The sequence below is a fragment of the Corvus moneduloides genome, chromosome 20 (genome assembly GCF_009650955.1).
Source record: "Corvus moneduloides isolate bCorMon1 chromosome 20, bCorMon1.pri, whole genome shotgun sequence".
Classification (NCBI taxonomy): Eukaryota; Metazoa; Chordata; class Aves; order Passeriformes; family Corvidae; genus Corvus; species Corvus moneduloides.
In genome coordinates, this window is record NC_045495.1 from 7,235,280 (window position 1) to 7,252,472 (window position 17,193).

General features: G+C 51.6%; 1 protein-coding gene across 2 annotated transcripts in view; it reads right to left on the bottom strand.

Annotated features, from left to right (window-relative positions):
- Positions 1 to 16,658, bottom strand: part of ATP2A3 (ATPase sarcoplasmic/endoplasmic reticulum Ca2+ transporting 3) — a 52,226-nt gene extending 35,568 nt beyond the window's left edge. For both annotated transcript variants that reach the window (XM_032129797.1, XM_032129795.1), the window contains exon 1: positions 16,444 to 16,658. In XM_032129797.1, coding sequence (XP_031985688.1) covers positions 16,444 to 16,561 — 118 coding nt within the window. In that variant the 5' untranslated portion in view covers positions 16,562 to 16,658. The remainder of the gene's footprint in view (positions 1 to 16,443) is intronic.
- Positions 16,659 to 17,193: the final 535 nt, after the last annotated feature.

The window sequence follows — 17,193 nt, forward strand, 5'->3', positions numbered from 1 at the left end:
AAACACCCAGAGACAAAGGGCAGAAAGTCATAAGCCCATATTTTTGGGTCTGAACTGATAAAAACACACTGGAAAATGGGAAGGTTTGGGGCTGGAGCTTCTTCCTGTCACATCCGAAGTCTCACCAGAAATAAGAGGGTTTGCTACTCACCAACACCCGAGTTCAACGTGAGTCAGTCCCATGGCACCAGCAGGGCTGCCATGTCCCATCCGACCGGGAAACCCGCCACAGGCAGGGAACCAGCAAAATCCCAAATCTGCCATTCCTTTGGGACAACATGGTGAGTGCAAACAGGCTGAAATGGAAGTTCCTGGCTGGCACCCGAATATCCCCTTTCTTTGGACAGTGGCTCAGCACAGAAATCCCACTCTGGGCACGAGTTCCCTGATACAGCCAGAACACAAATGCAGCGACAACATCAAGGGTGGAAAGTGGTAATGGTGGCTCAGGGAATCCCAAAATGGGTCACCCACGTGCACCATAAATATCCAGCTTCCCCAGCTGAGCAGTCCCATCACAGGGCCTGCAGCTTGTGGACACATTTGCGGCTCCTCTGCTCCTGCTCTTTGGCATCGCAGCTTTCGAGAGCAGAGCCAAGAAAGTGGAGATATCCCAAGGGGCGATGGGAGCCTGGATGTCACAGGGCCATTCCCACCAGCAAAGAGCACCGTCCCCTCTGGGTTAAGGCACCCCAGTCCCACCACCTCAGAGGGCTTTGCCTTGCAGGGACACATCCACAGCTCCTGGAACCGCTGAGCATTTGCAACTTGCTCTGAGCTTGTTGCATCACAACGTCTTTCCTCGCTGCGCCATCATGTCATGTGGTGATGTTGGCCCATACCAGGCTGCAAAATATCCATACAAGATGCTCTAAGGGCATACAAGGAGCCCGGCCACCCCGGGCAGACGTGGGGCTGGCGTCGGGCTATTTTAGCAGGAGGTTAATCTCCAGCTCCTGCCAACTCAAACAGGGCTGGCAGCCCACGGGCTGGCGCCTGCAACATGGCAGGGCACGGTAATCAGGTGATGAAAAGGTAAATAAACACTGGTGCCACCCACGAGCACAGGCACAGGCGGCTGCCCCGGGGCTCTGTCACAGCCTCCGTGTCCCCGGGGAGACCCGGCCCCGCTTCCCGGCCAAAGCAAACACAAACTGGGACAGGGTGGCGTTGGGGGTGCTTCAAGGAAACATTTGAGTTTCTCCTGCTGTAACAGGAGCAAAAATCCCTGGAGCACATCCCTACAGCAGCTGGTGTTTCTCCATCCTGCACTGAGGTATTGCATCCCACTCTGCTTTGGGGGAAAGTGAGGCACCAGGTGACACTCTCACTGGCCAGCACGTGGCAAAGCAACCCCTGGTGCACATTCAGGTCCAGGGTGCAATCCACAACAGCAAACATCCTGCAGGGTGAACACTGAAATTCCATTTTCCTTCACCATTTCAGGAGCTTCCCTTGGATAAAATCAGATTTCCCTCATAGGTAATACTTCTGCCCCCAAACGATGTGGGAAGAGCATGATGCCCTCTGGGGGAATAATGATGAGCATCACACCCAGGCCCAGCTTTCTTCTCTAAATAACTTAATTCAAGCTGTATTTCTATGTTGTAAACTCCTTTGTTTTTTCCTGCCTTTAATATCTTTTCCCATATACAGGGAAGGGGAAATGGATGCGCAAAATAAGGGATGCATCCAATTTCTTTGGACTTTGCTGACAAGCAGTAAAATAGTAGTGAAAAGAGTAAGAAAACCCTAAACCAACCCCAGCTGGGAGAGCAGCTCCCGCCCTGTGACATAAAGCAGGAACCTGGGCAGGGCTGCTCTGGGATCCCTCCACCATCCCACAAGACACCAGGCAGGATAAACTGTTATTGTAACTGGCTGCCTTTCCCAGGGCCGGCTGCATGGGAAGGATCCCATCCTGGAGAGACATCTGCTCTGCCTCACCCCCGGTGACAGCCAGCACCGCACACCACCGCCCCCCAAAACTGCTGGATTGCACAACCAGGACAGGCTTTGCCGGGGTGTTTTAACGCACACTCAGCCCATAAATCCCACCCGAGGATGGAGCATGGGGCTGCTCCTCATCCTCGAGGTGAGAAGTGTGAAAACCAGCGTTTGCGAGCTAATCCCGGGTGTTTTAGCGTCATCTGGGATGACAAACACTCAAAGCCTAATGGTGCTAATGCTCCCTGATGCTCCCGGAGGACAAAACACAGTGATCCAAGTGCCTGGCTGCGTATGGCTTAAACTCACCCACACCACTTCCCTTTTTGCACAGCTCCCTGCCGGAGCTTCCGAGCACCGCTGCATCCCTGGAGCCCGCCCTGCACCTCCCGTCTTGCCGGGACTCTGCCCCTGTGCCAGGGCAGGAGGGGGCTCTGCTCGGGAGGAGCGGCACCCTCAGGGTGCAGCTGAAGGGACTGTGCCCGCTTCAGCTCCCGCCCGGCCTCCCTCACCCTCTGCCTCTGGGAGCTGGAACTGGACCCACATCCCCACGGCTACCACACTCTAATGCCCCCAGATCGGGGGCAAGCACACCCCAAAGCTCACTTAGCCTTTCACCAGAAAAGCCCCAGACGTTAAACCCCAACAGCCAAGCAGCCATCCGAGACCCAGCACGGCAAGGGGCTGCCCCGGGGCACCCCCTTGGCAGAGGGTCACTGACCCCCGACCACCCACGCATGGAAATGCCACCCCTGGGCGGGCACAGCTGCAGCGGGAGCATGTGAGCCCACGGGGCTGCAGCAACCAACATCTCCCTCTGTGCCGAGCCTCTGCGACCCGAGGAACACAGGAACGAACCCCGCGTTAAAAGGCACCTCGTGGGTGCAGGCACAGCACTGGGAGCATAGAATCACGGAATGGTGTGGGTTGGAAGGGAGCTTAGAGACCATCCTGTTCCACCCCCCTGCCATGGTTAGAGACCATCCTGTTCCACTATCCCAGGTTGCTCCAAGCCCCGCCCAACCTGGCCTTGGACATTTCCCGGGATGGGGCATCCATCCCCATCCTTGTGCCTGGTGAACACAGCCAAGCTCTGCTTTGTACCACAGCCTACTCCCAGAGGACTCAGCCCTTCCCCTGTCCTCCACCACCCCCAAGGAGCTGCTCCCAAAGCCACGGGTGCTCTCCTCCTGTGCCTTCCCCTCCAGAGCGAAAGCAGTGGTGGCTCTGGGTGTGCCGTGGGTGGGGAGGCCCTCCAGCCCCAGCACCTTATTTGCCTATCACCTCACAGCTGCTTTTTCCTGTGTGCCAGGTGAGGTTTGCTTACACCAGCGACAGCCGCTCGTTCGGGGCTGCTTCAAAAGGCATCAGGAAGATAAAGTAAACGAGATACAACCCCCCTCCCACGGCAAACACCAGCGGTTTGCTGTTCCTGTAATTCCCCAGCGCTCATCCCTGCTCCAGCCATGCCCCGCACTTTGCAAAAGCCCAGAGCCCTTGTGGCTGGGGGATCCACCGCCCCAAAAATAAGCAAATTCAGGCCAGCTGGGGATGGCAGCAGCCCGGGGTGGGTGAGTAGCACATGAGGATGGATAGCAGAGGTTGAAGGGCCAGAAACATCCTTGCTGTTTTCCAGGCGATGCTTTAGGGTAAAATGACCCAACCGTTTTCCTCACTGGCACTCGGATGCTGTCAATGGCTGGCAAAAAATTCAGCCCCAAAAATTTCTGGTTTGGGTCACAAAGCCTCCTGTGGCAGACAGAGCTCCAGATCAGCTGCTCATCCCACCCTCACACTGCTCTTCCAAACTCACAGATACTGAACCCAGCCCCATCAATCTCCCCAGGACAGCGACAGGGTCCCAGTGGAGAACTGGGAGCACCAGGCACCCACAGCCCCACTGCTGCAGTCGGAGGGGGAAAGCTGAAAGGCTCATTTGTTCCTTTTTTGGCCAGCTGAGCTGATCTCAGCAGGTCAGGGACTAGGAAATGCACTTGTCCTGCCCCGCTAAGAGCAGCAAAGAACCAAACAAACCCAGCCCAATATCTCCTTCTCCCCAGAAAATCAGACATGACATTTCTGTGCTGAAGGATAAGCCACCACCACCATGCCCCACTGTCCAGGGAGAGGGAAACAGGAATGGAGGAGGGAGTAGGGCATCAGACCAATGGTCCAAGAAGCTGTGTGAAATAAATAAGGAAAGCCTCACCCATCCCACTCCAAACTTCCTTTCCTTCATTCTTGGAAATGGCTCATCCCCAAAATGTTGGGGGGCACAAGCTCCCCTTCACTGCAGTGCAAGGGGTCCTGGCACAGGGCCACAAACCTTGCCCAGCCCTGAGCATCCTCCTCCTATGCCACAGCAAAAAGCACATTGGTTCCCTGCCAATATCCCACCTCCTTTCCTTAATGCCAGGAAAATAAGGACAGAAGATTTTGCCCATTTCACTCTGAAAAATGAAGCTGCCACTTGGGTTTGCTGCTCCAGTGCCCATGTGGCATTTGCAAGAATAAAGCCTTGGAGAAATTTAAGGGAAAAACCTTGGGCAAATGGGACTTCAAGCAATGTCCCCTCACCCCTGTCCCCATCAGCACCCACAGCAGATCCTGGGATCGCTTTGGGAGTGGGAGGGAGGGGGAAGGAGGAAACCCGTGGCTCCAGCCAGGGATGGATTATTTGAGCAAGCTAAAAGCAGCGGTTTGTTCCCTCCTGCACCAACGCAGTGGAAAGAATTTCCAGCTCCAGCTCCCGGGTGGAAAAGCTAAAAATCTGCATTTAAATAGTAACGGTTTTGGAAAAAGAAGAAAACAAACCAAAAACCCCACAACCACTACAGGAGCTTGAATAAAATAAAGCTAAAAGTGTGGTGGGTTTTTTTAGTTTTGGGGTTGTGTTGGGTATTTTTTGCTTCTTCCTACCTCTGCTTCAGGCAGACCCTTTCCATAACTGCAGGGAAAGGCGAGGGAGTGACTCTGCCTCATCTGGGAACCTTCTGCCAAAGTTACCACAACCCCAAACAAGGGACATGGTGCAACTTCAATATATTCTCTTCTTTCACCCTAGAGACACCATTTTATTTCCTCCTTTGTCACCCTAAACCTTAGTTTTCAGCTAAGTGTTAAGTAAACTGGGAATTTTTGGCCAGTAATGTTTTCTCATTGTTTTGGGCTTTGCTGCAGCCTCCTGCCCTTGGCTGCTCCCCACATCCCTGAGATGCTCAGTTGCCACCCAGAGCCAACCCCCAGACCCAGCACAGTGGCCAAAAAGCCCCAGCCAGGCCAGGGCACAGTGCAGTGGGGGATTTGTACCCTCTCCAGGCACACTGGACAAACTGGGCACTTGCAGCGACTCCAACACCCAGTGACAAAACTTAATAACGTTTTCCTGGCAGTGCTGGAAGCAGTTTAGGAAACCAAGCACAGGGATCTGTGGAGGCAGCAGTGCCAGGAGCCCCAGCGGTGCCCTCACTGCCAGGTCAGCTCAGAGAGTGCCCAGCCCCAGGAAGATTCAAACGCAGCAGGGGAGGAACTTCAGCACCAAAACTGGGCTGAGCCTTTCAGCTGAATTCTGCAAGAGCTGGGAAAGAGCAAGGTGGGACCATGTTTGGGATTTTATTTCTAAAAATCCTAAAGGATTTAAGAAAAATCCTATTCTTCCTAAAAATATTTGAGCTGAAAAGACTCCAGGTAAGAAAATGAGACTAGGATGCATTTTTCCAAAGGGATGTATTTGATTCTGGAGGAGAAATGCTGCTCAGAACACAGCAAATGCTGCTGTGCCCAATGGGGGAACAGCATCCCCCAAAACTGCCTCTCCAAGGACCAGCTCCAATATCCCTTTACACTGAGACAAGCAACTTCCATGAGGCTGCAAGCAACCATCAAGGATATCACATTTGCATGTCTTGGAAAATAAACCAATAAATAATAAAAATAAGTAAGAAACAGAAAAAATAAATTATATTACAAATGTAACTAAAGTTACTAAAACAAAGCCCCACACCTGCAGCGCCAATTTTAAAAAAGAAAAAAACCCAAAAAGAACTACAGGATATTGCTTTTAAATCCAAACTGCATCTTTTCTCCTTCCCTGCCAAGATGAGGAACCTGCTCACCCTGACCCCTCCAAAGGCTGATGTTTGTTCTAATTGCTATGTTTTAATCCATATGTTCTAACCAATCCTGCTGCAGCCGAGCCCCAGGGCACAAACTGGGCTGTGCATTTATGGATCATGAAAACCCGGAGTGGGCTGGAAGAGTTCCCTGCCCCAAGCTCGGGGCCAAAGGGATTCAACTCCATCCTCAGTGTGCTGTGGTCTGGAGGGAGTGGGGTTGGAGTATTTTTTCCATTTGTTTGTTTTCTGGAGGAAATGCTTCTGCCATGGCAAACCTGTGGGGAATATGAAAGTCTGAACATGGCATCCCATTCCAACCCACCTCCCATGGCAAATAAAATCAGGGTGATAAAATACATCCAGTGTATCTGCAGGGTGATGCATCCCCAGACCCACATGGGTGCTAATGAGCTGCTTTTTACTCAAACTGTTAATATCAATCATTAATTTATTTTGCAGAACTCCTTGCCCCAGCTGACCTGCCCCCACCCCTCCCTTGGCTTTTTCTGGTATCTGTTCTCAGAGCCCAGTCTATTTTCAGCAATCCTCTTGGATGGGTTTTCATGGAAAATGAAGTCTACCCTGCCCTTAGTTTAGATTATATCAGAAGAAAAAAATTTCTGTAGGATAGAAAAGATCTGTTCTTCTGGATGGGAAAAAGGGGCAAGTTGGACAATTAATACTTTTCATGGATGAACTCTCTGAGGATCACACATTTCTGTGTAGTTGAAACAGTTCCTTTCCTGGAGTGAGATACTCAGAGATCCCTGGAAATATGAGTCACTTCTAGGGTTTTTCATAATCTCCTTCCAAGTATGTATAATATCTGTGTGCATGACTATAAATACGAAATATTACACATATATGTATACATACATGATAGCGACATATATTTGTGCATAAGCATAAAATCTTTTTTATGTACCTAAATACAGGGATACCTAAATATATTTGTGTGAAAAAGGGAAGAATAATTTGAATTAGGCTTTTATAAATAGAAGAGGAACCCCAGAATGGGCCTGAGCCAGCACTGCAGAGCAGCCCCAGCTCCTGGCTCACTGCAGGACTCCCCTCCGGAGGGGAGCAGAGAAGATCCCTGGCTCTCAAAGCATGCAAAAGCCCAGAAAAACTGCAAAACCCCAAAGGACACCCCAAAGATGACCCGAGGGGAAGCCTCTGTGACGGCCAGAGCAGGCAGACCAGGAACAGAGCTCCATCACTTCCCCTCTCCCGCCCTTGCACTGCTGAGCCAGCCTTTCTCATTTTTACTTTTCCACTCACTCCCCACATATTCCTTAATTTAGCCCTTCTGTTGACTCGGGAGGTTGCAAAATGGAAAAAGGAAAGTGCAAACAGGCAGGTAAGGGGAGGGTTATCCCGACCTCGGCTGCCCGGCTCCCGGGAGCGGGCGGTTCCTGCTCGGCAGAGCCCAGCTGCGCTGATGTGTTACGGGGCAATCCTTGGGGATCCGGCCACCGCCAGAGAGCCCGGAGTCACCCTCGGCTCAGTTCCTCCTCGAGGATCTTTGAGCTTTCACTCCCCGTGCCGAAGGAAGCAGAAGAGAGAATCTCCCCCACCCACACAGCCTTCCCAAAAAAACAACTGATTTTTATCACCAACAAATGCAAGCAAAACTGTTTCCAAACCAGAAGAAGAAATACCGAAACAAAAAAACCCCCCTGTATAATAAATCAAATATCTAACACAAAAACCCCACAGTTTTGCATTTGCTCTGAGGGCGGCTCTGCAAGCGCTCCAGGGGGGTTCTCCAGAAAGACAAGTTAAAAAACAAAGGAAAAAAGGCGTTTTGGCTATTCATCACCAAGGAGGACACGGAGCAGCTGTGGGGGCTGGTCCCAGCACAAGGGACAGCTTTCCCGGCCGGGCACAGCCGGCGGCTTTGGGGCGGTTCAGGCGCGGAGAACGCCCGGGGCTGCCCCGGCACCGCGTCCCCGGCCCGGCCCGGATTAACTCACATCCCTTCCCCGCCTCCCCCCGCGCCGGTCTAAAATACACAGAGTGGTTAAATAGCAGGAAACACCCGAAGCAAAAATACCGCGGGCAGGAACCCAGGGGCACAGGGGACACGCAAAAGCAAGGAGCGGATTTCCTCCCCAAAACATCGCACCTCCGACGGGGACCGTGACCCTGCCGCGGGCTGGCCCGGGCCACCAGCGCCCTGTCACTCGTCCTCGAGTGCCTTCACCCTTCAGCACGGATCTCTGATAGGGAGAAACAGCTTTTTATTGTGCGTGGTTTGTTTTTTCCCTCCATAAAGGGATCTTTTGTTCAAAGGTGTCCCACAGTGACTTGCAAATGTTAGTGTGGGGGAAAAGTTTTTAATATATATATATAAATTATCAGTGGGTAAATAAGTTATATTAGGTTTTTTTATCAAATAAGACAATATATATATAATCTCAAATGGGAGACTATATACATATATAAAATCTCAAATGGCATATATATATATGGATATATATAAAAATCTCAAATTGGACATAGGTTACTCTCAGATGGAGCACATATGTATAATCTCAAATGAGACATACACATACAGTCTCAAATGAAAAACATATATATAAAATCTCAAATGGGATATAGAAATATAAATATAATCTCAAATGGGTTCCTGTAGGACCAGAGGGTACAAAGCCAGGACCTGCATCAGCACATCCAGCAGATTCCTGAGCATTTAAATTCTAGGATGATTTTGATGATCAGAGCAGTGACACTTAGGTTTAGGACTACTATAGATCTAGACTTCAACAAGAGGTACAACATTTCAGATTTCAGCCACCACGGGTCACAAATTGATGCCATCACATGCCCTGAATGTCCAGGGATGTGTTGGACCAGGCAGCACATGGGTAGATGGGATCACCACCAAACCACAGCCTGACCGCAGCCTCGCCACCTCTGCGGGTGAGAATGAGAAAAGGTTTTTTACAGAGTGATAACGAGCAGCCAAACCTCAAAAACTGGGAGGTTCCCACAGCAAACCAGCAAATGCTTGTTATAGACATGAGTCTAATCTCTGGCAAGGATTAATGCAGCATTTCTTCAAAAGAGCAACACTCTGGACTCAAATGCGACCCTTTGGTCACGAGATGACCGCTTGACTAAGCTCTGCTTGACGGAGCCACAGCGTGGAGGAGACCCACCAGCGTTAATCCTGGTGGGAATAACGAGCCCCCCGTGCAGCTCTGCTCCTCACAGGCAGCGCTGGGATGCGGGGGGAGCAGGCAGCTGCCTGCAGCCCTGCCTGCCAGGGGTTAACCGCCCACGGAGGAGCCTCCGGCGCACGCTCACGTCATGGAAATACTGGAGTAACCACAATTTTCTCTATTGCTTTTTGGCTACGTTTTTTTCAACATTTCTACACTTCCACCCCAGATCTCTGCTACCTGTTTTCCAGTGAGGTAACTGGTACTGACAGCAGCTCCATTGAGCAGCCGGGGATTTTGTTTTTAAATTCAGGTTATTGTTATACTTTCTACTTCCAATGCTACCAACACTGAAATACAAAAAAAGATCATGAGTAACAATACCACCAAAAAAAAAATTATCAGATGCAGAATAATAAACAAAGGTGGGCTGTGGGTTGGTGCTTTCTGGGTTTTCTGAGTAGTAATATTGCACTGGGTTGGACTGAACCCACAGAGAGCTCTGTCCTGCTGCCACTCACCCACGCAGAGTGGCCACAGGCCCCTTCTCCTCCATCCATCCCTTCTACCCATCCCAGTGCCCTCAGCCTCAGCTGTTTCTCCTGCCCAAGGTGCTCTGGCTGAGCAGAAGGGGCTGCCGGCATTGCCTTCACCCCATCTGAGATGCCATGGGAGATCATCCATGTGTGCTATGTGAGAACCAGGGGAAGGGGAGGGGGAAAAAAAGGGGGGTGAAAAGGGAAAAAAAGAAAGAAAATATAAAAAAGCAAGCAGAAAACCCCAACACTCTCCTGATAATCACAACCTACCTCAGTATTTCCACCCTGTAACTGAGACCATGAGTGCCAGCAGTGCCAGAAAACATCAGCCTGGCAGCTCAGCTCCTGCTCCACATGCCAGTCCCAGTGCCTCCCTTCTGGAACACTCTTCCAGCCCATTACTGCACTAACCCACATCCCACCAGCCAGCCCAGGAGAAAACAGCCTCGTCTCTGCAGCGCCACTGGTTGAACTCAGCAGAGAGAACCAAGGGGCTGGGCAGGGAGCACTGCCTAAGTGCCCTGATGGGCTTTTCCCATTGAAAATAATGAGCAGGAATTGTAGAGCATCCTTGTGCGAGGTCAGCACCCACATGCCCGGTATTACCTCCCAAAGAGGTTTGTTATTCTGCTTTTACTGCCCTAATCCCCTGTGGAATACAGTTCAGCTGTTGCTCTTAACTTCTCAGTCCTTCTTTCAACAGCCCTGAAAACATTAACAGGGATGGAGCATCCACTGGCCCCCAGGTGAGCTTGATGGACCAAGAGAAGGGTTTTGTGGCTGGTCCAGCCATTGCAGTGCCTCGCAGGGAGGAGCCCCTTCCCCAGGAGTGGGGCAGCACCAGCTGGAAAAAGGGTGCAAACACTCAACATCTGGCTCATAGCTTACAAAAAATAACCTTAAAACCCCCCCCCAACAATACTTTGGAGGAGTATCAGCATCCCAACTGACTCTGCAAGAGCTGTGTGTGGGAGAAAAATCAAAGCCATCTCCTCCAGAGGTTTGAACGTATGAAAAAGCATCAAACCACCTCATTTTTCAGGACTGTGAAAATAGAAGCATTTCAGCGCTACCAGCAGCCCTGTGAGGTTTCTGATGCCTTTTGATGCCCAGTTCAGATCCCTGGTGCCAATCACAGGACAGCACCGGGAATGCTGCTCTCCAGGGAGGTTTTGTGCATCCAGGATCAGCCCAGATCTCGAGTGCTGCACAGGGCAGCTGTCAGCACCAGAAACAACAACCATCTGCTCTAAGTCACTTGAAGTCTCCCTTGCTCAGCCCCACTTTGTGCCAGCATCTGCAACCCTGGCCCCTGTCAGGGATGTTCCGTGGTATCCATGCCAGAGGCACCACCTGGGCTGTGGCTGTGCCAGGACAGACCCAACACTCAGCCAGGAGCCTCCTATTCTCACACCATCCCTTTTGCAGGAGCAGATCAAACGCAGAGCGAAAAGGCAGCAAGTTGGATGCTTCTCAAAAATTAAAATTCTCCTTGGGAGGAAGAAAGCAACAGCAACACCCGGCATCGAGTGATGCTTTCTACTCAAGAAAAATGGGTTTGAGGCAAGCTTTAGAGAGCAAAACTTACTTGCAACATCAGTATCAATAGGATTTTTCAGGGATTTACCCTGAAGGGAGATGACCACAAAAACGGAATGTTTCAGATCAGATCTGGAGATAAGAAAAGGCTTAAAACATGCAGAAAGACCAATGCCACTGAAATGGCCAAGAGGAGAGGTGTGACTTTGTGGTGGTGGCAAGTATGGCTCTAGGATGGCCATAAACTCTTGACTGGAGTAGGGACTTCAAAAGAGACGCCTGAATTACTGGGGAAAAGGATTACCCTGGGAGAAAGGGGGTATTTTGCTACTAATGGTGTTTTTGGAGGACCTGCTCAAGCCCCTTACTGGAAGCAGCACATCCCAAGCCAGCATCTGGGCATCCACAGTGCGTCCAGCCCCTCTTAAATTAGTGTTTTATAGCACCAGCTCTACCACCCCCAGCTTTAAAACCAGTAATGAAATAAAAAAATTCATGAAATAACACTTGTGCCACAAGGCAGACCAGCCCCAGGGGTAAACACAAGACCTGCAGGCACAGTCCCTTCTCCCACAGCACAGTCTCTGCGTCTTCTTGCCCTGCAAATCTTCCTTCTCTGGTTCCTGCAGCATTTAGACAGCAGATGTCAGTTTTTCTGAACGTTGCTCTTGATTCACAGTACTTTTTAAAGGTAGGTGTGAATGCAGGTAACCTCAGAGGACAGCGCAGAGATGAAAATCCCAAGTTTCCTTGTCAATTACGAAAACTTTGCGTAGTCTCTCCCCAAATTTGAAGGCGCTCGCAAGGTTTGAATGCCTCAGCATTTCTCCTCAGGGAAAGGATTTGGAGGAGGAGAAAAAAAACCCCACAACCCGTAGCATGTTTATGAATCAGACTGTTAAGCGTGTGTTTCGGGGGTGGAAAAGGTGGGCGATGCGCAGAGGAACAGAGCGCAGAGTTCGATGAGTCAGAAAATGCTGCTTTTCCTCTTCTTGCTGCCACCTCAAATATTTCAGCGTGAAATAGAAATTTTATTTCTTCTTCTTTTTTTTTTTTTTTTTTAATTTTATTATTGTCAAGAGAGAGCTGGAGCATAACCTTGGCTCGTTAGCAACCGCCAGCAGCTAATCCAACGTCAAGCCCCGCTCCGCAGGCGGAGTACGCACAGACACGGGCACACGCGTGTGCTGACGGATGTACACACACATCCTGGGAAAAGCACGCAAAGAAATCATAGATCACTGTTGCTTCTAGCAAAACAGGGGCTCGGATGTGTGCTCACATCAGCTCCTTGAGGATGAGCCTCGGTGGTTTTGAGGAGAGCAGCAGCACAGCCCAGGCTGGATTTGGGCTTGGGGATGTCTCTTCCTCCCGCCCAGGCAGGCTCGGCACGCACATGGGAAAATACACACAAGGGTTTGGGGATCCTGAATGAGGCTTACGGAGACACAGGGAGGTGTGTTGGAAAAAACAAGTAAATTTGCTCATGGGTTTTGAGCTGAGCCGGTGCTGAAGCTGGTTTGGATTACACTTAAACACGGTTGCATTGCATCTTCAGCAAGGCGTGGGAGGGTCTGCAGAGCATCAGGTACCACGGTGGGGCCACCCCTGGAGCAGGACAGGTAAAGAAGAGGATGGGTGAGCCCCCAAGGAGGGCAGATGGGCAGGATGATCCTGCCCGGCTGCGTTTCCAACTGCAGCAGGGCTTCTGCTTCAGAGTCAGAGGAGATAAAACACAAGATGAGATAAACACCCCTATGCTGCAGCCTCGAGTTTGACTCCACTGACATTCACAGCCCATTTAGGTTACCGATGGAGCAAATAAAATTATGCATATGCATTAACTCCAGCAATATCCTGCCTGAAATGTATGCTCATTTACACTGAGAAATCCATTTAGAAGAAATAAATCAGAGCTATATTTAAAACAGAAAAATCACTTGGCTGTCCACGAAGCAACTCCTGTTTACATCTGTCATTTCTTGGCAAAACTCAAATCATTTCGAGGGAAATTGTGCCCCTGGTTTTACATTTAGGAAGGAAAATGTTTGCACGCCTGTACCCTCCTGCTCAGTCTGTTATAAAATAACAGATGTGCATTTAGGTTTTTTCATTTGTTTGTGGTTTTTTTAAAGTTCTGTGGTCTAAAAGCAACCTGTGGAGCTTGGAGCTGGTGGATGAGATGAGGTATAGGGAAGCACCTGCCAGGCACATGTGAGACATCCAAAGCATTTATTAATTAAAATTGACTTGGGAGATTCAGAATTGCCGTGGTGAGACCTAAATGTTCTGCGGCTTCTCCAGTTTCCTTGGCAAATGAAAGGCCATGCTGACAGCACTGATGACAGAGCTGAAACAAGAACACAAGCTCTTCCTAATGGAGAAATATCTCCTTCCACTCCAGTAATCTGTACCACACTGCTTGGCTGCCCAGCCACGATCTGGAGATACCAAATAATCAGTATTGCTCTCTGTTTCCTCCTGCAAATGTGTTTGTGAGCACTGGATCTGAACAAACAATTCTAAGCTCCAAAAGAATACCGCCCCCCAAAAATAAAATAATTTTATATCAATCACACCAATGACGGCTGCTTCTCACTTAACGTCAGAGCTCGTTGCAGCTCGTATTTTTTTAAATGCAATAAAAAAGCAGCAGCCAGCAGCTCTAGGAAGTATGTCAGGAGGCAGTTTTTCAGAAAGATGATGTATTTCAGATTGTGATTCACGACCACACTGGCAGTTTGGAGTTCAGGATTAGAAGGAAATGAATGAATGTGAGACAGGAGGGTGCAAAAATGAAAGTAGCTGGAGCTGAAGGCCTGCTCTGCACTTTGAGTCACACAAGATTTGAGTTTTCTTCCCCTTCTTTGCAAGCTCAAATGAGTCCCCAAACTGCCCCACACTTCTGCTGCCAGAGTTCAATTTAAACCTAAATTGAAATGCAATTTGATACAGCCCATCTCCAAGCCCAGCTCGTTGCCCCAAGCTGCTCCCTGCAGCACCCTCACCCCAAGGAGCTCTCCCAAACAGGATACCCAAGGGTACCCCAGCACAGCCGAGGAGGTTGGTGCCTGCTGCCACAAAACAACCTGCAAGTTCTCAGCATGCTGCAAGAAACCCCCACTCTTTGCTTAACATTAAGGTTTTAAACCAAGCAAACCACACAGATCCCTATCTGCATGGTTTTAAGCTGTTCTAACCTATGTCTCATTTGCACATGAGAAAAATTTACTGCTCAGAAATTGCAGAAATTCAGAATTCTTAAAAACCTTCAACCACATTTCACTGAGGGTGTCACTGCTCACATCGTCCAGGCACATCACTGCGAGCTGTGCAGTACAGGAGCTGCAGAGCTGTGCTTGGAAGGTGAAAGACACAGGACACCCCAAAGTCAGAAGCTCTTGTGAACCAACAGCCTGTGAGAAACCCAACGCTGGGGTGTGTGGGAAACAAAACTGCCGAGCGAGGAGAGCACAGAGCCACTGCTTGCAAGAGGAGGAAGCAAAAAGAAAAAATAAAAAGGCAAACTAATTGCCACCACTAATTCTTTGCTCTGCACCTTCGTCACACCTTTGAGCTCCCCTTTTCAAGGCAGAGCCCGGTGCCACTGAGCAGCCAACGTGCCTGACTCAGTGATGATGATTCACTTGGGCAAACAGAAGGACAAAGCCACCAGGAGCCCCACAGTGGTGATGCCCATCGGTGACACCCTGCTGCCCAGCACGGACCACCCTTCAGCCACATGCTCCCACGGGGCCAGGAGATGGCACTGAAATTGGGTGCAATTATACCTTGAAATCAGACCAACCACCTGTTTGATAAGGATGTATTTTGCATTAAGGATGTATTTTGCCTTCAGCCCTCGAAGCAGAGGGGTCCCTCCCAGTTAACCAGACAGGTCCCCAGCTGCCCTTCTCCAAAATCAAGCCTAACAGGGGCAGATGTGATGCTCCATTGCTTGCAGCTTATGCAGATGCTCCATGGCAAGAGCTCCCAAGTCCAGCCCTGACCATACTGGCTTAGGTGATGGAGCTGAAGCTGCCTGGGTCAGGGAGCACTGGTGGGATGAGGACACTGAGCAGAGCTCAGCACAGGACGGCTGCTCACAGGGCTGGAGGAGTCACAGCCCTCTGATCCCACCTAACACAGCCCTCCCAACAAATAGAAATGCAGACAGCAATCCTGCCAGCATCTACTCAGGCTTTCCTTAGCCTCATCCATGAGGATCAAGCAAAAAGCAGATGCAACAAGCTCCAACCCAGGAGAGAGTGTACACGCTTATCTCCTTGCACAAGTTAAAGAAAGGACTCGATACTCCAAAGCACTGGAGCAAACCACCCTAAACCCTCCTGTTTCCTATGCAGAGTTAACGACCGACCTTGGTCACAGGCTGAAAAAAGCCACCCTAAAATCACCTGGGTAGGTCCAAGACACCCCGGCCAGCCCCTCCTGGGCACACTGAACACTTACAAAACATAGGTTTAAAAAATCCCCTTCCCCATGCCGTGAAGATGCCCAGCTGCTCGCAGAGGGTCCCCCGGGTCAGTGTGACACACGGCAGGGCCGGTACACGGACGGTCCCCCCAGCACCCCTCGCTCTTCCACAGCAGCACCCGCAGCCTGGGCTGCGGTAGTGGCGAGCGGGATCCCCCCACTGCAACACCTCTCACAGCTTTTTTGGGGCTTCCCTCTGTCACCCACGGGCAATGAGACCTTCCCCTGCTTCCTTCCTGGTAACAACATATCGCTGTCCCTCCCCGCTTTCTGTCACTCCGCCAGCGGAATTAACACCCCGCTAATTGCCGACGCTCCCGGCCGCCCGTACCCGCAGTAATTAGCCTTTAATTAAAGCCAGCAAATACTGCCCTAATCAACAGGTGTCCCGCGGCACATCCCCACCGATCCTCCGCACAGCCGGGACCTAGGGCAGCACCCCGGACCTTCCCGGTGCCGGCAGCGAGGATCCCGGTCCACATCCCGATCCCAGTGGAGAGGGTCCCGGTCCACATCCCGATCCTGGTCCCGGTAGGGAGGGTCCCGATGGAGGGCCCCAGCCGGGATGCCGGTGTCCCGTTAGCGCTGCCCCATCCCACCCCCGCCCCGCATCCCACGGCGGTCCCGTCCCGCCGCACTGACCATTGGGGCCGTACTTCTCCCGGTTGCGGCGGACCTGCTCCGGGCTGAGCCCGCAGCTCTCGCTGACCCCGAAGCGGCGGAGCACGTCGAGCACGGGGATGCTGTGCGCCGCCTCCATGCCCCGGCCCGGGGGTGCTGGCCGGGGGCGCAGGAGGCACACGGGGCGCCGCTCGCACGGCGATGCCTCGGCACCTCTCCGCCCGCCCGGCGCCGGGCCCGCCCCCCCGGCACCGCCCCGCTCCGCTGCCCGCCTCCCCCGGGGCCCCGGCCCAGCGCCGCCCCCTCGGCAGCCCCGGGACCGCGGAGAGCGGCAGAGCGGGGACCCCGGGGTGCGGCACCATCCCCGCTGCCGCCCGGGCGGGCCGTGGCAAGGGTTGAAAGGGACCTTAAAGCTCATCTCGTTCCACCCCCTGCCCTGCGCAGGAACACCTTGCACTGTCCCAGGCTGCTCCAAGCCTCGTCCAGTCTGGCCTTGGACACTGCCAGGGATGGGGCAGCCACGGCTTCTCTGGGCACCCTGTGCCAGCCCCTCACCACCCTCAGAAGGAAGAATTTCTTCCTCATATCTAATCTACATCTCTCCTCCTTCAGTGTGAGGCCATTCCCCCTTGTCCTGTTGCTCCAGGCCCCTGTCCAAAGTCCCTCTCCAGTTCTGTTGAAGCTCCTTTAGGCACTGGAAGGGGCTCCAGGGTCTTCCCGGAGCCTTCTCTCCTCCAGGCTGAGCAACTCCAGCTCTCTCAGCCTGTCGAT